General features: G+C 37.4%; 3 protein-coding genes across 3 annotated transcripts in view; 1 reads left to right on the top strand and 2 right to left on the bottom strand.

Moving 5' to 3' along the window:
- Positions 1 to 1,047: 1,047 nt before the first annotated feature.
- LOC122305133 (heme oxygenase 1, chloroplastic-like) lies at positions 1,048 to 4,265 on the top strand. The gene is made up of 4 exons (XM_043117464.1): positions 1,048 to 1,806; positions 2,289 to 2,512; positions 3,283 to 3,390; positions 4,014 to 4,265. The coding sequence occupies exons 1-4, from the start codon at positions 1,380 to 1,382 to the stop codon at positions 4,104 to 4,106; spliced, it is 852 nt and encodes a 283-aa protein (XP_042973398.1). The 5' UTR covers positions 1,048 to 1,379; the 3' UTR covers positions 4,107 to 4,265.
- A 6,182-nt stretch (positions 4,266 to 10,447) lies between these two features.
- Positions 10,448 to 14,715, bottom strand: LOC122305132. Its single transcript, XM_043117463.1, has 2 exons — positions 13,904 to 14,715; positions 10,448 to 11,344 (listed from the first exon to the last, which is right to left on the bottom strand). The coding sequence occupies exons 1-2, from the start codon at positions 14,507 to 14,509 to the stop codon at positions 10,982 to 10,984; spliced, it is 969 nt and encodes a 322-aa protein (XP_042973397.1). The 5' UTR covers positions 14,510 to 14,715; the 3' UTR covers positions 10,448 to 10,981.
- Positions 14,716 to 17,150: 2,435 nt separating this feature from the next.
- LOC122305131 (nuclear pore complex protein NUP205) overlaps positions 17,151 to 21,089 on the bottom strand; it is a 58,522-nt gene continuing 54,583 nt past the window's right edge. Inside the window, exons 38-45 of the mRNA XM_043117462.1 lie at positions 20,740 to 20,883; positions 20,362 to 20,484; positions 20,137 to 20,232; positions 19,901 to 20,038; positions 19,687 to 19,787; positions 17,767 to 17,886; positions 17,521 to 17,653; positions 17,151 to 17,427 (exon numbers count right to left, since the gene is read on the bottom strand). Coding sequence (XP_042973396.1) covers positions 17,344 to 17,427; positions 17,521 to 17,653; positions 17,767 to 17,886; positions 19,687 to 19,787; positions 19,901 to 20,038; positions 20,137 to 20,232; positions 20,362 to 20,484; positions 20,740 to 20,883 — 939 coding nt within the window. The 3' untranslated portion in view covers positions 17,151 to 17,343. The remainder of the gene's footprint in view (positions 17,428 to 17,520; positions 17,654 to 17,766; positions 17,887 to 19,686; positions 19,788 to 19,900; positions 20,039 to 20,136; positions 20,233 to 20,361; positions 20,485 to 20,739; positions 20,884 to 21,089) is intronic.

Raw genomic sequence — 21,089 nt, 5'->3', positions numbered from 1 at the left:
CCTGAGTCACACGAGGCTAGAAAGTGGAAAAACTATTTTTCTCTTTTGATTTGGGTCGACGTTACCTGCTAATGATGGTGGAGGAGATGAGCACAATGCTGGTGGTGGAGGAGACAAAAAAAATATGGGTCGCGCATGGCTGGATAGTAACAAAACTATTTCTCTTTTTGAATTCCGTAGTTATCTTCATATTCTCTTTGTGAAAGACTGAAAGCAATTAATTTTGGTTATTTTGGAAGGAGGTCAATTTGGTCATTCGACCTAAGCTAATATGGACAAACTTATTAGCCTACGTGGGGATTCCATTTGCGGATTGTACCTAGCACATATAAAAAATTAAACACCTTAAAAAAGTTAAACACATTTCAATAAAATTTATAAAATATTATTATTTATAATTCAATAGAACTTATCTCAACATCCACACTAATCTTAAAAAGTTGCCGTACATGTGGATATATGCATGGCAATTCCAAGAATGTACCATATATGAAGTATAAACGACCCATACATGATAACAACAGCTTAAACAATATTAATTACTCGTGATGATCTATTTTTTACTCTTTTTTTCCTTGTTTTTTTTGGCTCTAGCTCAAACACACGATTCCATGCCGGTTTGGATCGAAATTGAAAAAAAATAAAAAAATTTTAATTTTAATAATGAATCGATCTGAATTTTAAATTTTTAAAATTAGATTGAATTATAAATTAGTTATATTAAAATCACCTGACTGACTATCAAAATCATCTCATCTTATCTTATTTTATTTTATTATTATAATTTTTATAAAATTTTATATAAAATATAATAAATAATTTAATTTTTTCAAATTTTAAAATAAAATTAATTTTAAAAAATTATATTATAATAATATTTTATTTAATTTTTAATATTATCTTTTATCTCGTTTAGTTAACCTAACACGGCCTGATCGATACGCCCCTAATTCGGTCGAAAGAACGACAGGCCGTAGCGAGAAAAGTACCATTACGACATAACCACAGGACCTTTCCCCCACGACACGATACGATGCGCAAGGAAACTCACTCCTTCCGATTCTATCCAGAAAGCTCGTCTTCCTCTAGAAAAGCAAAGCAAACTGTGGTCACACGCGACACACCCACTTGCCCAGAGGCCAGAAGCCATTACAGACTCATTTTTCTCACAGTTTTCAATATATTCTTGATAATAATTTATTATCCCATTATACAAAAGTACATATTTTTATATTGTTTTGTCGCTTAGTCTTCAAGATTACTTGAACCGCCGTTTCAAGGCAAATCGAGATTTAAGCTATAGCTTGATAGCTGTTTCTGATATTCAACGCCGTTGCCATTAGTGTTGTCACTCCAAAGCTTGCGTGCACTCTTCCTCCATGGCTTCTCTTACGCAGATTTCCCAATCCCAATCGTATTTCACCAAACCCCACATCCAAACACCCCTTTTTCTCGCGAACCCTGATTCCAGTTTCTCCCTCAAGAAGAGTGGCCAACTTCGGTTTTATCGCAGAACAGCGGAGATGCCTTTGAAGGCCGTGGTTGTGTCCGCGACGACGGCCGAGAAGCCCAGGAAGCGCTACCCGGGCGAGTCCAAGGGATTTGTGGAGGAAATGAGGTTTGTGGCGATGAAGTTGCACACCAAAGACCAGGCCAAAGAGGGCGAGAAGGACGTTAAGGAGCCGGAGGAGCGGCCCGTGGCTAAGTGGGACCCCACCATCGATGGCTATTTGAGGTTCCTTGTTGACAGCAAGTTGGTCTACGACACGCTCGAAGGAATTGTCGAGAAGGCGGCTTTTCCCGCCTGTGAGTTTGTCAGTCTTGTTATGACGATTAATTTTTTTCCCTTTTATTTCCCTCCTGTGGCTTTTTTGCCTTTCCTATGAATTTCATTATTAGGGGTATTAACAGAGTTGTGCAAGATGATGATGAACAACTGGTTATGAGAGGGGCTTTCACATGAGCTGGATAGATGAATATTTTTCTTAAAAAGGTTGATTCGTGTGGCTTTGTAGGGAGATAGGTAGCGCGTCAGCTCGTCTAGCATTACTCCAAAAAATATAAATCTTGGAAGTTGTTGGTTGGCAAACATGATGTTAAATTTAATTTGGAGAACCTAAAAGTCGGTTTTTCATTAGTCGGAATCGCCAACTTCCCTTTGAATAATGTATTTGTATGTGCCTGTGTTTGTGTGTGCAGGTTTCTCGTTTTTCTTTTTCTTTTGTGTTTGTGTTTTTTCACCGATCACACTGCTAAACAATTAAAAATCGCCTTCGTTTTGGTTGTAGATGCTGAATTCAGAAACACTGGATTAGAGAGATCTGAAAAACTGGGTAAAGATTTGGAGTGGTTCAAGGAGCAAGGCCATGCCATCCCAGAACCTTCTACTCCTGGTGTGACTTATGCACAATACCTGAAGGAATTATCAGAGAGAGACCCTCAAGCATTTCTCTGCCACTTTTACAATGTATACTTTGCCCACAGTGCTGGTGGTCGCATGATTGGGAAAAAGGTAAACAAACATCAGCTTGGAAAGTTTGTTTGTTATAACGTACTGTCACTGTCTGTCCCATGGACTTGTGTGCTTGTCCTTTGATACGCAATTATAATTTAGGGACATCACCAAAGATTTCACATATCCTTGCCCCTTTAATAGAGATTCATTTAAAGAAGGTAAAAGTTGACTTTCTATAGAACTAGGAATTTGTTTTCTGTTCCTTTGTTTTGCAGACTCGTCCCCCTAGTTTGTGTCCAATTGTAACCATGTAGAGACATCTGGTGTGCTATGTTGGATGCGGGACCTTTTTTTTCCCCTTCTATCTGATCTCTTGTCATGAAGTATGTGTATACTATCTGTGTACTTGAGTTATGCCTATTTACTTGATTCAATAAAACTTCTTATTACTTGTAAAAAAAGTTGTCATGAAGTATGATTCTTTTTCCCGTTTCCATTCAAGTTATATGGGTGCTAACATGTTGGCGGATGCTCTTATCTTATTTTGAAAATGCGCCCTCTCTCCCTCTCCCTCTCCCCTCTCTCTCTCTCTTGCCCTGTCTAGGTAGGGAGCGCTACTGATTTATTTTAAGAATAATTTGATATGTGGATGAGGTACCATTGTGGCATTGTCATCTTTATTTATTTATTTTCTCGCTTAGTAAATATGAGAAACAGCATTGGCACTTTATTTTAGTTTGCAAGGTGACTAAATCCACCTTCCTTTCTTTTCTTTTCTTTTCCTTTTTTGACAAGTGACACCTTCCTTTTTTATTACCCTCATTCAGGTAGCAGAAACGATTCTGAACAAGAAGGAACTGGAATTTTACAAATGGGATGGTGACCTTTCTCAACTGTTGCAGAATGTGAGGGAGAAGCTGAATAAAGTTGCTGAGGTATTTTCTGTTGCAGAATAAAGTTGCATTGAATTTTTTATTTGCTGTTCTCCTTCCCCCCAAATAAAAAAGGTAAGCTGCATAATACTTTTTTATAAGTGGTCTGCCACATAGATACTAAGAGACATTGTTTGCCTTTTGGTGATACTTCAATTTTGTTTGTATAAATTACATGTTGCATACTTGTGTTAGCGGGGGTTAACTCTTTTTTACCATTAAGGAACATCATATTACATATCCTCATGGTTTGGAATGAAATAAAAATATCATATTTTGTTTCCTAATCGGAGGATTTTCCCTTAACATGGACGTGGAGACTGATCACGAAATTTAGCCATCATTTAACCTCCATGATCTGTTTTCTAAAGCCAAGTACAGGGTTGTTTTACTGTCCATGAAGCTAAGCTTAATTTCATGACTCAAGCACGCAATGTGCACGTTTGGCATCTATTGAAACTGCTGATTCGAAGATTTTGATATACCCAAAACCTTAGAGGGTTAGTTTGAGCTTCCAAACCAGACGGAGAAGAGCCGGAGATATTGATAATATATACTATTTCTGTTGACTATTTTTCTTTCCTTGTTTAAAATAAAAAAACTTGTTCATACTTGGGTTTTCTTAGGGCTGGACCAGAGAGGAGAAGAATCATTGTTTGGAAGAAACCGAGAAATCATTCAAGCACTCTGGAGAAATTCTTCGTCTAATTTTATCATAATATGTATTCTGCAAGTACTGGCGCAAGCCTTAAAAATTTCTGCTGTGTATATTCAAAATGTGGCATTTTGCTTTGCAACATTGCCTATGAAAAGATGAACCAACTGTTGCTGCAAATAAGCTGGAATTTGTTAAAATATAAATATATGTTCATAAAACATCTTCAAGGCCCCGTGGGATTAGTTGAGATGTTCGCAAGCTGGCTTGGACAACTACAGATATTAAAAAAAAAAAATGTTCAGAAAACATGTATAAACACCCTCCCCCCCTTCCTTTTGTAAGATGAGGACTGCCAAGCCAGTATCAATATTCCTTTTGAGGTGTCCTTGGTGGCGTTGGCCAGGATCAGATCAGCCAACAGGGCTGAGAATTTGGTTGTTTGGATAGTGAGATGAAATGAAAAGATTTTAGATGAAAGTTGAATAAAATATTATTAGAATATTATTTTTTAATATTATTATTGTTTTAAAATATGAAAAAATTGAATTGGAATTTGAAGTAATTGAATTATTTATTATATTTTATGTGAGAAAATTGTAATGATGAGATGAGATGGTTTCTTAATCCAAACTGCTCTTAAGTAGCTCTTCAGCTCAGGTGCTTTATGAAGCATCATCACAAGTTTGAACTCGACACTTGACTACTTACTAGAATCTGGATGGCCAGTTTAGGGATCTTATCACCATTGTTAGCCAGGATGAGACCTAATTTGATTAGCTTGAGTTGCTTCTTGGTGCGAAGTCCACGTATTATTTTCAGTTCCATTGGCTGCTGCCCTTAGGAATTTTGTTTTTGGTAATTGCTTGCCTGGTTTGAGACAGTGACTGACCATTTTTAGGGAAAGAAACGAAGCAAGGACGATGTGAATTCTGGGGTCGATTAGATTTTTGTTGTTGATAGTGGAGTGCACGGAGGGAAGATCTTGGTTTATCAACCTTTCTGCAATGTATTGCGTTCGTACCTTCACTGATTAGAAAAATACATGTTGCACATCCTTTTGGGAATGGACAATGCTAGGTGATCCTACATTGTACAGATAGTGCAAAATTGCACTTTTATTTTATTTTATTTTTTTTCAAATATTTTTAAAAACTCTTCAAACATTTTGAAAAAAAGAATTACAAACACATCAAAAAAATATTTCTTTAATCATTTAGTAAAAAAAGAGAATAACTTTTCTGGAAAAGCATTTTCCTTCAATGCCTTCGTATCAAAGCATTATTGCGAATGTGGAAAGGTGATGTGGTTTGTTTTCAAGAAACTAAGTTACAGTTTATTGACGGAAGAATAGTGCGCAGTTTATGGGGATGTGCATATGTGGGTTGGTCCTACTTAGCCTTCTTAGGAGTGTCAGGTGGAGTGTTATTAATGTAGAACAAAAAAGTGGTTGAGGTGATTGGAGAGTGTATTGGGGATTACTCGATAACGTTGCGATTCAAGAATGTTGCTTACAGATGGGAATGGGCATTTGTAGGAGCATATGGGCCCAATGTGGACATGGATAGGAGGAGGTTATGGGAAGAGTTGGCGGTGTATACTCTCTTTGGGATGTATCGTGATGCATGGGAGGAGACTTCAACGTTACTTGCTTTCCTAGCGAGAGGTCAGCTTTCCTAGCGAGAGGTTAGGACATCTTCGGAACTCAACGTCCATGGAGGGGTTCTCAAAGTTCATTTTTGAGTTGGACCTTATGGACCTCCTTCTGGTAAGAGGCGAATGCACTTGGTCTAATGGTCGGGTGTGGTCAAAATTGGACAGATTCCTTGTCTCTCCTTCATGGGAAGCCCACTATCCGGAGGTATATCAAAAACGTCTACCGCGAGTCTACTAAGATCATTTTCTTATTTTACTAGATTGTGTGAGCATTCATAGTTGTCGCCGGTATTTCAAGTTTGAAAACATGTGACTTACTGCAGACGGGTTTGTGGAGATGGTGTGTAATTGGTGGTCTGCTTATCAGTTCACTAGTACCCCAAGTTTTATTCTTGCAGGTAAGCTGAAGGCTCTGAAACAAGACTTGAAGAAGTGGAACGTGGAAGTTTTTGGCCACATCAACAACCAGAAATCTACCCTTTTGGAGGAATTGCGGGAGTTAAAGGGGAAGGAATTATCGGGAGATTCCTCGGAGGAGATGATTGTGAGGAGGGGTACAGTCTTGGCAAGTTTGGAGAGGGTGTTGTTGTCAGAGGAGACCCATTGGCGTAAAAAATCCAGGATCCTTTGGTTGAAAGAATGTGATAAGTGTACGAAGTACTTTCACAAAGTGGCAAGCTCACATCGATGCAATAATGCTATAGAGTCGCTACACTCAGGTACTCAGGTGTTATCCTCTCCCTTGGACTTAGAAAATCATATCGTGAATTATTATGAGACCATTCTCTTAAAACCGGCTGAGTGGAGGCCGAAGCTTAATGCTCTATCTTTTGATGCTATTGACTCTCAGAACGCGAGCGTTTTGGAGAGACCCTTCGATGAAGATGAGATCTACAAGGTTATTGTTGGGATGACTTAGGATAAAGCGCTGGGGCCGGATGGTTTTTCTATGGGGTTCTTTCAAACTTGTTGGGACATTGTCAAAGAGAATGTTTTGCAGGTCTTTACCGAATTTCATTCTTTTCAAAAGTTTGAAAAATCCCTTAATGCAACTTTCATTGAGCTCATTCCTAAGAGACACGGGGCTTCAATAATTGAGGACTTCCGTCCTATAAGCTTGATCAGTGGAGTGTATAAGATTTTCGCAAAGGCTCTTGCTAACTGGCTAAGCCCGATGTTGGAACATATTATTTCCAAGCCTCAGAACGCATTTATTCATGGAAGGAAAATTCTTGACTCGGTGTTCATTGCAAATGAATGCTTGGACCATAGATTGAGGGAGGGAGGCTCAGGCATTTTACGCAAGATTGACATGGAGAAGGCGTATGATCATGTGAATTATGAATTCCTCTTATACCTGCTTAGGAGGTGTGGTTTTGGTGATATATGGATTGCCTGGATGAGTCATTGCATTTCGACTGCTCGGTTCTCAATTCTAGTTAATGGTACACCTGTTGGATTTTTTTTATAGTTTTCGAGATTTGTGACAATGAGATCCCCTATCTCCCCTTTTGTTTGTTATAGTTATAGAGGCTCTTAGCCGGATGGTGCAAGCCGCAATTGGTGGAGGTATTTTATCTGGTTTTCAGGTGGGTAATGGTACTGGTGGCTCGATTACTATCTCTCATCTTTTATTTGCAGACGATACTTTACTTTTCTGTGAAGCAAATAACAACCAGATTCAAACTCTACGTGCACTGTTACTTTGCTTTGAAGCAGTGTCGGGACTCAAGGTGAATCTTGGTAAGTCTAAGATGGTTCCGGTGGGTGTGGTTTCAAATACACACAGTCTAGCAAGCTTATTGGACTGTCAGGTATCCTCTTTGCCTTTGAAATATCTGGGACTTTCATTGGGTGCAACTTTTAAGGCTAGAACTATATGAGATGGGGTGGTGGAGAATATAGAGAAACGGTTGGCTGGTTGGAAAAGAGTTTATTTATCAAAAGGGGGTCGTCTTGCTCTTATTAAGAGTACCATTTCAAATCTTTCCACATATTTCTTATTTTTGTTTCCTTTACCGGCAGGGGTGGGGAACAGGATTGAGAAAACCAAAAGGGCATTCTCATGGGGGGGACTTGGGGGAGGGGAAGAAATTCCATCTAGTTAGTTGGAAGTAGGGGTGAAAACGGTTTGGTCCGGTCTGATTCGGTCCATCATTTTTTCGGTCTATCATTTTTCTCGGACCGGACCGGACCAAACATCTAGTCGGTCTGTTCGGTCCGGTCCGCATTTGGTCCGATCCCATTCAGTCGGTCCATTCGGTCCGATCCAATTATTATTTTTTATTCTTTTTTTTCTAAATAAATCAATTAAACATTTTATTTAAATTACTAAATTAAAATTAAGTAAATTATTAATGTAGATTATGTAACTAACTAATTAAAAAAAAATTATATGGTCAATGATACATATTATAAATTATATATACATACAAAATACATATTCTAAATTATAAATTATATTTATATATAAATTATAATATATATACTATATACATATATACATAATGGGGAATTGGTATTAGGTTAGTTAATTTATAATTTACCAATTGTTTTATATTTACTTACAACTTAGGTATTTTACAAAATATTTATCTAATAACTTTAATTAGATATAAATGTAGATGTTAGTAATTAGTTAATTATGAATTGGTTATAAGTTAATTGATAATATACACTACTTAATTAATAGAACATTATTTTGTAATTACATATTTAAAATTTTATATTATAAATGGAAATAAGTTAGATGAAAATTACATAATTAATTATATAAAATAATATATATAAAATAAATTTTTTTTTTTTAATTCGTTCAATCCATCCACTTCGGTCCGTGGAATCATGGATCGTGGACCAGACCGAACTAGTTCGGTCCAAAGAATCATGAACCAAACCTAAACCCCATGTTTTTCGGTCCGGTCCGGACCGGACCAAATCGATCGGTCCGGTTGGTTTTTTCGATCCGGACCGACCGTCTTACAGCCCTAGTTGGAAGACAATTTGTGCTCTAGTTACACAAGGCGGGTTGGGAGTGCGTGACTTGAGAACTTTTAATAAAGCCCTATTGGGGAAGTGGTTATGGAGATATCATTCAGGGAGGGGGTCTTTGTGAAAAGAAATTATTAATGCAAGATATGGAGCTACTTGGGGTGGTTGGTGCTCCAACGAAGTGAGAGGGGGTATATGGTATGGGTTTATGGAAATTTATAAGGAGTGTGTGGTCTTGTTTTGAGAGACATATTCACTTTGTAGTTGGAGATGGTAATCGTATCAGCTTCTGGCTAGATGTGTGGTGTGGAGACCATGCATTGGAAAAGAGTTTATCCAACTCTTTTTCGTATTGCTACTAATAGGGAGGTTTCAGTGACAAATTTGCGGTTATCCCTTCATGGTGCTCATCAGTGGAATGTTCTTTTTATCAGAGACTTTTATGATTGGGAATTACCTATAGTTTCAGATTTCCTCAGCTTACTATACTCCATGGGGACTCCTATGGCACATTGTGACCGCTTGAAGTGGAGGTCTAATAGTCAGAAGAAATTAATTGTAAAGGCATATTATAAACTCTTATCATCACGAGACCACTCTCTCTTTCCTTGGAAGAGCATTTGGATGTCTCATGTGCCTTCTAAAGTAGCCTTTTTTGTTTGGAATGCAGCCCTTGGGAAGATCTTGACCATGGATAACCTGAGGAAGAAGGGGTGCGTAGTGATGGATTTGTGTTATTTGTGTAAAAAGAATTGAGAATCTGTTGATCATCTCCTACTACACTGTGAGGTTACAAGAGAGTTGTGGGATGAGATTTTCCAAATGGTTGATGTTGCGTGGGTTATGTCCTCGAGAGTGGTAGATTTGTTGGATTGTTGGAGGAAGATGCAAAGATGTCATCAAGTGGCAGCAATGTGGAAGATGATCCTGCTATGTATCATGTGGTGTATTTGATTGGAAAGAAATGCACGCTGCTTTGAAGACAAGGAACGCTCTCTGGCAAAGTTGAAGACATTTTTCCTACACACTTTATTGTTTTAGTTTTCTGCTATTGTACCAAACGGGGACAATATTAATGAGTTCCTATCTTTAATTCATCGTACATAGAACGTCCCTAGGTGTTATGTATACTTCATGTGTACACGGACTTTGACTATTTTATAATTAATAATATTTTTCTCTTACTTATCAAAAACGAAAAAATTCCTTTAGGTACTTCTCACCCTAAAACTACTGACAGCCTTTTTGTACCGAAGAGACTGTAGTTTGGATGGTTTTGTCCAGTTGTATGGTTTGTCTGCGTAAGTTTCATATCAAATATAAGCTAAAAAGTGCAGCAGTTTTAAGAGGTATTTTTTTTTATAGGTAGCAGTTTTAAGAGGTATAAAACATGCTATTTATAAACCCAGATCTTTGTGCCTGATGGTTGAAGTTACAATAAGTACATATTTTCACTCTCGACTCTATTTCAAAGGACGTGTAGTTATTGTTATTACGCTCGTATTTTAAGGCACAGGTAGCCAGCTGAAACTTTCGGTTTTGAAATGTTTTCAGGGCACCTTCTATTTTATCTGTACAAGTACAATGCACATACTTTCTCCTACTATCGAAGACATTTTTTACTATGTACTTAATTACATAGGAGGAAGACATTTTCTTTGTGGGAAGTTTCCTTTCCTTCCCTCTTTATTTTCTTGCTTAATGCGATTCATTTCTCTTTAAAGCGGGTTTGATGACGAGGCAGGTTGTGAATGGTGATGGAAGAATGAAAACATTCACTATAAACTGTAAGCCAAGCAATTCATCATGACCACCTGTACCTCAATGCATTCGCCAACATTTCAAGGTATCTATCAAATAATAAGTGGTAAAGAATTTTATGATGCATCTATCGAATGACAAAAGGTAATGAATTTTGGATTTTAAAGATTACAAATAAAAGCACAGCCAACAAACCTAAATAAGACCAACCGGCATGCAAGGGCACAGCAGCTTCTTCCATAGCTAAACTCAGCATGCATGTGTCATCAATTCCCGCATGGATGTTTCTCTCTTTTACGATAAGTACATGGATGTTTTCCTCTGAGCAGCAAAGAAGCTGACTCTCAACCATGCAGCTGCGAACCCTGTAACAAAGGTGTCAAAAAGGATCTATGACAATTTGTCTCACCTTCCACTCTTAAAGATTCGTTGTTCTATGCCTTTCGGTGCCCCAAAATCATGTAGGCAAGCCACCAATAACACTGTACTGGGGCTACATTTCTCAAACAAACTTCAATGTAGAAAACTATGTCAATCTGTCTTGGCGCAGTGGGCATCTGTACCATGCTTTGTGCACTGACTATAACCCACAGTTTGAAGGAAATCTCGAATCTCTTTGGCGCTGCTATTACTGGCTTGCAACAATCGCTCATCTTCCTCGTAGATGAGATATGGTGCTTTCCTTCCCTTTCTCCTTAGTAACTTCGAGGCCCCTTTTAGCACGTGATATTCCCAGCCCTGAACATCTATTTTGATCAGAAGCACAGGCTCTGATTCTGGGATTACTTCATCGAGGGGGATGGACCTCACTTGAACTTCTATCTCTTCATTGGATTTGAATGCCATCTTTGCACCTGTTGCAGAAACAGCACTATTGTCCAGCCGACCAACCAACTGAAACATGAGCAAGGATAAACATTAGCAATGCAGAAAAAAAATTAATAAAAGAAAAAGGGTAAGGTACAATCAAGTAGCACGATACAATCCAGTGGGATTGGAAAATCTTTTCCATATTTTTAACAATCATTAATTAGATGACTTATATAATTTTTGAAGCAAGAGCTTCACTCCCTTTGAGCCATATCATCCACTCCTGAGTTAAATGGCTATAAATTTGGTCATTCAAGTTTATAATAATTTGAAATACTATGTCTATAAATATTACATAATTTGGAAGTCTAAAGATCTGTAACACTATGTAACAAATCGTATTAATTTCACCAATAGTGAGTCCCTAATCCCTTCTTATCACAAGTAAGTTCAATCCATTGGGATTGTAGAGGTTTTTTATAGAGGCCCAAGGTACTTCAAGTCTGAGAACATGTGGTTGAAGTCAGAGGGATTTCTTGACAGAGTCTAACAATGGTGGTCTTCTTACCAATTTTATGGAAATCACAGCTAAATCCTGGCTTGCAAATTGAATTCCCTGAAGAAATATTTGAAGGTGTGGAATGAGCAAGTGTTTAGTGATGTGGAAGGCAAAAAAAAAAAAAAAAAAAAAAAAAAAAAACCCTCTTTTGGAGGAATTCAAGGGATTGGAGGGAGTGGAAGAGAGGAAGGGAACTATTTGAAGCAGAGAGGACTCATAAAACCTAAGTGACTGAGGAGATTGAATGGGTTAAAAAGAGAAGAAATATCTTGGAGACAAAAAATCACAAGCATTATGGTTGAAGGAAGGCGATAGATGCACCGAGTTTTTCCATCGGGTGACTAACTCACAAAGGAGAAACGATGCCATAGAGATGTGGATGATAGATGGGGTGTCTTTCTCCAACCAAACCGAGATCACAGATTACATTATCACTTATTATGAGTGTGCGCTTTGAGAACAATTTTCTTGGAAACTGAGACTAGATGAGCTTGCTTTTGATGTTCTTGATTAAAAGGAAATGGAACAACTCAAAAGGCCGTTTGACGAGTTAGAGGTCAGGCAAGTATTAAGACACATGGCGGATGACAAAGCTCTAGGACCGGATGACTTCTCTATGGCTTTTTTTCAAACATGCTGGGAAGTGATCAAAGAAGACATAATGGGGGTCCTCCATGAATTTCATGAAAATGGAAGGTTTGAAAAAAACCTAAATGCAACTTTTATAGCGCTCATTCCTAAAAAACCTAAATGCTGAATTTGGGGATACACCAAAAATGGAATTTTTAAAGTAAAAAGTGCATACCACCTGGATATGGGAAGGAGGAAGAGGGTTAAGGGATAGTCTTCAAGAAACTCAGAGGGAGGTGAGATGTGGAAAGCCCTTTAGAGCATGAGTGTTCCTGGAGTTGTAAAGACTTCGTTTGGAAAGCCATCAATGACTGCCTTCCCACACAGAAGAACCTGTATCAGAGGAAATTATAGAGAATTCCATGTCCCATATGTGAAAGAGAGGAAGAAACCGTATGTCACACTCTGTGGAACTGTGTAGCAGCAACAGATGTTTGGACTGAACACTCGGGTCCTATCCAGAAGTGGTCCTGTAAAGAAAATGATTTTGTGGCCATTTGGGAGAAGTTAACTATGAGTCTTCAATAGGATGAGCTAGAAGTTGTTGCTGCTATCATGAGGAGAATATGGCTGAGGAGAAACAACTTCATTTTTTAGCAGACTTTCGCTAGCCCAAGAGAGGCAGTGCATTAAACAAAGGTGAGCCTTGATGAATTTCAGCAAGCCCATAGAAAAATAGTTATTGATCTTGAATCCAGGAAAGAAGCGAGAAGTATGGCCAGATGCAAACCACCTGAAGAAAGCACTGTAAAATCAAATTGGGATGCAGCCTATGACATGAAAAACAAAAGTGTGGGGGCAGGAATTCTTATTAGAGACTCTCAGGGGGAAGTATTGGATTCGATGTGCACGAGTAAAGGGGGAATATCACACCCAGTTATTGCAGAAATACTGGCTCTGTAAAGGGCGATGGAATTGTGTTCTTAATTAAGCTTCATTAGTGTAATCTTCGAAGGTGATGCCCAGGTAGTCAAAAAGGCAATCAACAGCTTAAAAGATGGTTGGTCATGGTATGGACATTTGATAGAAGATGTTAAAGGGACTCTAAAAGGTAGAATAGGCTGGAAAATTCAACATTCTTATAGAGAATGCAATAAAGTTGCCCATCAGCTGGCAAAACATGCTCTCTATTGTGTGGAGGAGCAAGTTTGTATAGACTTTGTATAGAAAAATGTCCCTCGGAAGTCTGTAAAGCAGTATTACATGACAAACTCCGTATAGGTTGATAAAATTTTTCTTAATGGAAGTTACAGTTTACATAAATAAAAAATAAAAAAAGTGAAATTTTCTACAATTTTCCGATCCAAGAATTTTGTACAATCTTGAGAGATATGATGCAGCCCGTGATTATATGAAACCTAATATTTAATGCAGTCGGAACCACGCATTGCATCTATCACTTAATTGTAAAAAGAACACGAAAATTAAGAAATCTTAATATGAGAAGAAAATGCCTTGAAGAAGGTAATGTTCCCAGCCCGGTCCGACGCTGCGGCCCCGAACACTGTGACCAAATCCTCGACGCGATTCAGATAAATCCCATCACAGAACCTCTGCAAATTCTCAAACACAGGCTCGAAAGCCAAAACCCTAAACCCCATCGCCGCAGCCGCGAAGCTGGCAATGCCCACATTGGCACCCACATCAACAACGAGCCCATTTGCTCTTCCTTCACCCCTGAGTTTCTCCAGGACCTCCTGAATCGTGACAGAAATATCGGGCTTTCGAAAGAGTTTCCCTTTGAGCATTCTGACGATGTTTTTGTGAGGCTTATCCGGCAGGGTTCCCAGGTCGGCGAGCGAGTAAAGGAAGGGGTATCGGAGGCCCTCCACGAGGTTGGCGATCACGGGGGAGGATTGAGGGCACGTTAGGCAATGGAAAGGCGGGATTGGGTAGAATGGCAAAACAGTTTTGAAGGTGGGATTGGTGTTAAGGTTGGAGCGTTGGGCGGTGAAATAGATGAAGAACATGACGAAAATGAAGGCGCCAACGAGGAGTAAGCAGATGGTCCTGGATGGGGGGAACTGCGAGGGTTTGTTCTTATTCCACGCATTTGCCATGAAAGATAAATTCAAGGCTTTTCCGAGAAATTTTGAAGCTTTAACGGAAAAGTAAGGCAATATTTTTCCTCTAGTTTTCGTTTTCTCTAGCGGTGTGGGCTCTGAGCAGTGGAGTGGAGTGGAGCCGAGCCTGGAGGTAACGAGGGAATGTGAAGCAGGGAACACGATTTACCAGGAAAGTGTGTATTTACGGTCCCTCTGAGAGGATCTGTTGACTTGGCGAAAAGAGAAGGATAACTAAAATTTTAAAAAATTTGTGATAAAAAGTTGGTCATGTTGAAAATAATTTAGATTTCAAGTATAATATTTGATTAAAGATAAAAAATTGATTTATCAAATATTAAAATATTAATTTCTCGCTTCAAACAAAAATTCTATTTAGTTAGTAATTAAGAAATTTAAATAAATTTTAGGTGAATTTAATTAAATATTTTATTTTATTACCATTCAATGATATTTGACAATATGATTTTTTTAATATTAATTTAATTAGAAGATAATAATTATTACTAATATTTAATTGGTAGAATTATAAAATGTGATAAAAATAAATTAAATAAAAAATTATTAAATTAATAATATTTTATTATTATATAGAGAGTAAATAAATAATCTAATGTAACGATTAAATGTAAATGGAATAGATAAATATAAAAAAATTTAATATTGACTAAATTTTGAAGCTGCATTTGGTTAAACCAATTAGAATGCTCTAAGCCCAATGTCTGCCTTGCCCACTATTTAAAAAAAATGGTAAATATGAAATTTAGAAATTATTTTTTTAACAATAAATCATATATATATTTAAGAAAATTGATAGTACTACTATCAAAAAATGTCTATTCATATATTTTTATTTTTTAAAATTTTTTTACTAGTTAAATAAGTGATTATTAGTGAAATTATATATTTTTTATTTTTTTAATGGTTAAGGATGTTTAAAAAATACTTTTAAGAAAAAAAAAATCATTTATATTAATATGTACATATGGTAAACCCATTTGATAAATATCCTAACATTGTCCAAATGGGAGCGCGAACTTACCCAATACCAACAATAGCTACTCAGGAAAAATGAGGGATTAGATGATCTGCGAGATGAAGCGGAGGAGGAGTGTTTTATTGCTTTTCCCAGTTATCTGTGAAATATTGGAGTAAGTTAGGAGTGGGAGCTATACCATTTGAGTGTCGAATGGTGGGTCCTGCTTTAGTTTTCCAATCAGTAGGAGACACGACATTTAATGGTGGGTATAATAATGTAAGAATAATCCGGAATGGAAAAATATGTTAGCAACAAAGTGATTAAATAAAAATAAATTTATAAACTGACGTTGTCTGTGGTATGTCAGATTATAAAATTACTTGTATTATAAAATAAATCAAATAGATTTTTTAAAATAGCATCAATTTATAAATTTATTTTGTATAATATTTTTATTTATGTAACAGTTCTCATCAGGAATTGGGGCTAATTTCACAAACTTGAGATTGCCTCATTATTGTAAGGAACAAGGATGGTGTGACTCATCATGGTTTACATGTAACATGTAATTAAGATTTATTGAGTTTTTTTAGTGGGACCATGATCTAAGCTATGGTTCAAATTCAACTATACCCAAAATTTCCCTGACGTGCTGATGGAAAAAACTAGTTCTACTTGGGGAGGTTGAGTGGGTAGCAAGGCTGATTCTTTCGCCAGCATCTTTCGTGGGAGTAGCTTCACTCTTGTCTGTTCCATCTTATGCCTGATATCTTTGCTTTTGGGCCACTTTCTTCGGCTCCGAGCTGCTCAGTGATGATGTAAATGGATACAATTTCAATTTTAGTAGATATAGCACTGTAGGCGACAGTACCAAAATTCTGATCCGATGGTAACTCTTTCCTTTTTAACAGCTTCACTTATCTATCACTATTCAATGATTTAATACCATGCCCATATATAGTATATAGGCATTTTAACTCAAACTCGTGATCCATTCTCTTATACAAATTGTTAAAGATCCAACAATTGATCCAAAAGTCTTAGAACTATTGGATATTAATTTGGTTAAGTCTTTAATCCTAAAGATTAAACAATTTTTCCTCGTTTTCTATGCTTTAAAATTAAGTAAAACCTTAGCACCAAGAAATTACAGTACTTAATCCTTTGCGACAGGCATTTTTCAAGGCATGGAATGCAGCATGCATCGAATAAACCGAAGATCCTGCAGTTATCATGCCAAGAAGACAGGCATTATTGGTTCGTACGGTAGTTTTTAGAGGTCCATGCAAACTAATGGTAATTTACTTGACCTTTGTCAACAACTGCACCCAACCATAAAACCTAGCACTGGAAAATTCCAGAGTGATTCCAATTTCATCGTTTTCCGGAGTTTATCATTATGACAATGTAAAATGCTAAATCAAGACTCAATAGAAGTAAAGGAGCCCTTGCACAGCACAAAATTGTGAAAAGCTTTGCTAACATAAAACTGTGAGAATAGGAATGTAAAATGCTAAATCAAGACTCAACAGAAGTAAAGGAGCCCTTGCACAGCACAAAATTGTGAAAAGCTTTGCTAACATAAAACTGTGAGAATAGGAATGTAAAATGCTAAATCAAGACTCAACAGAAGTAAAGGAGCCCTTGCACAGCACAAAATTGTGAAAAGCTTTGCTAACATAAAACTGTGAGAATAGGGTAGTTGTTTCCATATACATAAATAAGCTAAAACTTACAGACTTGACCAAATAGTAATAAATTAGATATGCTTGATACATTCAAAATTTACAAGATAATGAGTACATTAACAATAGCTTGCCCATTGAAAATCTTACCCCTGCTCGAGACATTCTTATGTAGCCAACTTTTGGATTGTCAATTCTTTAAGTGAAGCCACTAATCTTTTAAACACCTTAAGATTGTAGCCTATTTTGTCCTGAGAAAGACAACAACAACCAACATGTCAATATCCAATTGCTCAAATCCATGCTGACCAGGTACTAATTTGTTGACAGTATGAGAAACATACCTCACTTAGTGACTCAAGCCGTTCTAAGGTTGGAATTAACTTTCCGCACAACAAAGATACGTCCTCCCCTGAGTCAGACTTGGCACCATAGGTAATTGTTTTCATAGCTCCACTGGCATCTGATTTGACAGCACTGTCAAGAGAAACAAAGATTAACCAAAGGAAACAAATATTCAACAATAGAATGATATCCAGTAAGCATAACAAAAATAAGACTGGAATCTGGATCATTGCTTTTGGGCATACCTATCCTGGAAATGGATGAGAATGACATTTAGCCCGTGTTCTGCCAGTGGAAGCAGTAAAGCAATTAGCTGATCTCTATTGCCCACAACCTGACACATTTCCACCATTGCAATATATCTCCTGTGTAATAAGGGAACCATTGAAAATCATAAGAACACATCAGATATGACATGGAAAAACTCACATCATGGCCAAGCAATCACTGAAGACCTAGATGGACCTTCCTTAGCAGCTACATCACATAGGTTTGTTTAAATCTGGCAAAACATGTGATTGCAAATGCTCTAGAAATATGTGATACAATTTAGAAAGCATATGTAATTAGCCAACTGATATTACCAGAAGCATATCTAACTTCAATTAGGTATTTATATGTTCTGGTATCAAATTTCAGCACTAGTTGAAGTAATTTCATGTTGAACTGCGTCAATTCAATCTAATCATGCACATTGCAACACTTTGTTGAAAGAACAACATGAGAATGCACCACTGTTTCTGATGTGGACGTTATGGAGAGAGTAAAACCACAACTTCAGCAATTTGAGCTGAGCTTAATTCCCCACTAGCGCATTTGTGGGCAGCTGCCTACACATGCAGCATAACCATTAAGCACTCTACCACTACAACACATTGCATGCAAATACATCAATACACCTCATGCTTAAGCACGTAGGGTGGGGTGCTCCCTATGTAGCCAGCACATTACCCCGCACTTGGAGCATTCTTGCACTCCAAAACAGCATGCCACACAATTAGCAACATGCAACATACAGCCTGCTAGCATTACACAGCATATGGCACACCCATATCACAGCACAAGGGACGTCCGTGCATGCATTGTACATGATATGCCACAAATGCTTCATGCATGCATCCAACAAGCTAAGCCTGAGGAAGCCCCCAAAACTACAGGTCATGCGCAAAGCCAACCCTCGTGTAGCGAGCAACAAAATGTGCTGCCTTCCCACAAAACACCAGCTTCACACAAGGGTGCACTTGAGTTGGGTGGCTGGAAGGGCGCCACCAACCACGTCATCACACCAATGGCTAACAGAAGACCTTAAGGGTCTTGGCTAATATTGAGATGATAAAAACCATACACAGAATGCTGACATTATCAGAATGATTCCGGCACCCTATTTCTATAAAGAAAACTGAGAGATGCTCAAGGCCACACTGGGAGGTCGCTTGCAAGCCATCCCAAAATGTGGATCCAACCAACCCTTGTAATCCACCTCAAGGGGATTGCCGCAATCCACCCAAAGAGCTGCTCTTGCCCTACCTTGTGGGGTAGCTCATAAGCCACCAGAGAGGGTGGATCCAACCATCAACTTACAGGGTGGATCAACCCTCACCCTCAACCCTCCCAGATCTTTGTTTTTTTTTTAATTAGATCTTTGTTTGTTGGTTTTTTTAATCATTTTTTTTAATTTTTCTTTTAAATGGCCGACATACAAAATTTGGACGCATGTCATGCTGTGATTTGTTGTTATGAGGCATCATTCTGTTGTTCTGTTTACAGTAGCACTGTAGCAGGGTGCAGTGATGATTTTGATAACATCAGCATTTTAAGGGAATAAGATGATAATTCTGAATCCATAGGGAGGTGTTTGATAACGAGTCAAAAACCAATGATTGATTTTGTATTTAATCTACAAAAGATTTTACACAATGAGAAACCAAACTAATTTTTCAATGTATTAAACAAAAAGAAAGGGACGAAAAAATATTGATAAGATAAATGATATTTGCAGTCATAGAGTGCGCAATCGTTGCCTAGTTCTTTGAAAAAAGTGAGTAAATATGAGATCCATATGAAAAAATTAATTTTTTAATTACAGACCTTGCTCTTTCTCAAAAGGAGTGTGCGGCACTTGTACAACACATTATTGTATCTAGCATTACTCTAGTGATAATTACCTTCTATGAATATCGTCAGAAGATGAAGCGCACTCTTTCTGAGAACACATACTGATAATTTCATCTACCTCTTGCCTTGATAGTTCATTTATGTCTCGAATCTGCAATGGCATAGGCATAATATTACCATTGACAGAAATATTGTGATTGATATCGACACGGAAACCATGCAAAACAAAGATAATATTTATAATAATCTGTGATCCTCTTGCACCTTATTAAGTAGTAAAGATTTTTCCTCTGCTGCTCTTTCTAGAGCAGTTGTCACAGAATTAAGAAGAGCACCAAGTAAATTCAATGTGGGCTGTTGAAGTCCTATAGAAACACTGTAATCTGAGGCTGTATCTGAAACCTGTGAATAAGCGTGTTGGTAAGAGAAGAAATATCTGTTCACCCACAGAGCATAACCTTTAAAAATAAAAATATTAGACTCAATATTTGTACACATACCTGCAGTCTCAGGGATTTCTTGGTGACCATAAAATATAGGTAGGAGCTCAGACTGAAGCATAACTGAAACGATTGTAGTTCTGATTTCCTCTGATTCTAATCACTCCCCATAAAACAAGGGAGAAAAAAGAAAATGAGAAAAAGTAATGAACGGATGGAAAAGTACACAAGATTCCATATAAGCCAATTCCTGATACAATTATGGTTGAAAAGAAATGTGCAAACCTCAAGACATCGTATTGACTGAGGAAAACTAGGATTCTCCGATTCACGAGAGAATAAAACACGCATCATACCAAAAAGTCCTTGAACAAAACCATATTCATCACTCTCTTCATACGGCCAAACCTACAAACAATCAAGAATCGGGCTAACTAAAAGAAAACCTGAAAAACTAAAACGAGGAAAACTAGCTGATAGAGAAATATCAGAAAGTAATAAAATTTTCATATTGCACTAATAGTATGATATGCCTGAAAGTGCTAATATACCCCCTCAAATCTCTAAAATGGTGCAACAGAATCTACCTCACTGCAAGGAAGCTACATTAAAGCCAGAGAAAAGTTTTGGACTAGTCCAGAACACACCTTCAAGGACCCTTACCTTGCTAAGTATACCAACAACAAGATTCATCTGCTCCATCGTCAATCCATCGGCAGCAGAAACATCTTCCCTAAGAACTTGGTCAATAATCAGTTGGTGTCCTTTGATAAAATCTATGACGTCACGAACAATTTTATTCTTCACCTGTTAAACACCCAAATTTATGAAAATAATGCAAAAAATATGGGGAAAAACGAAAAAAGTAAAATGAAACCTTCAATTGTTTACAAATAGAGGAGCAAATCTAATCATTTCAACACGTTTGCTCACATTAGCTTGAGGTCACATTATGAAGTTTACATAATTATAAACTGTTACAAAGTTGGTTGAATTGAAAAAAAAAAAAAAAA

This window comes from Carya illinoinensis, chromosome 3 (assembly GCF_018687715.1).
Source record: "Carya illinoinensis cultivar Pawnee chromosome 3, C.illinoinensisPawnee_v1, whole genome shotgun sequence".
In the NCBI taxonomy this organism is placed as follows: Eukaryota; Viridiplantae; Streptophyta; class Magnoliopsida; order Fagales; family Juglandaceae; genus Carya; species Carya illinoinensis.
This window is presented reverse-complemented; position numbering and strand designations above follow the sequence as displayed.

Coding starts and splice junctions, on each gene's coding strand:
- LOC122305133 (XM_043117464.1), top strand. CDS start 1,380: ATGGCTTCTCTTACGCAGATTTCCCAATCCCAATCGTATTTCACCAAA. Junction 1,807..2,288: donor GAAGGCGGCTTTTCCCGCCT/GTGAGTTTGTCA, acceptor TTTTGGTTGTAG/ATGCTGAATTCAGAAACACT. Junction 3,391..4,013: donor AGCTGAATAAAGTTGCTGAG/GTATTTTCTGTT, acceptor GGGTTTTCTTAG/GGCTGGACCAGAGAGGAGAA.
- LOC122305132 (XM_043117463.1), bottom strand. CDS start 14,509: ATGGCAAATGCGTGGAATAAGAACAAACCCTCGCAGTTCCCCCCATCC. Junction 11,345..13,903: donor GGAACATTACCTTCTTCAAG/GCATTTTCTTCT, acceptor CTCATGTTTCAG/TTGGTTGGTCGGCTGGACAA.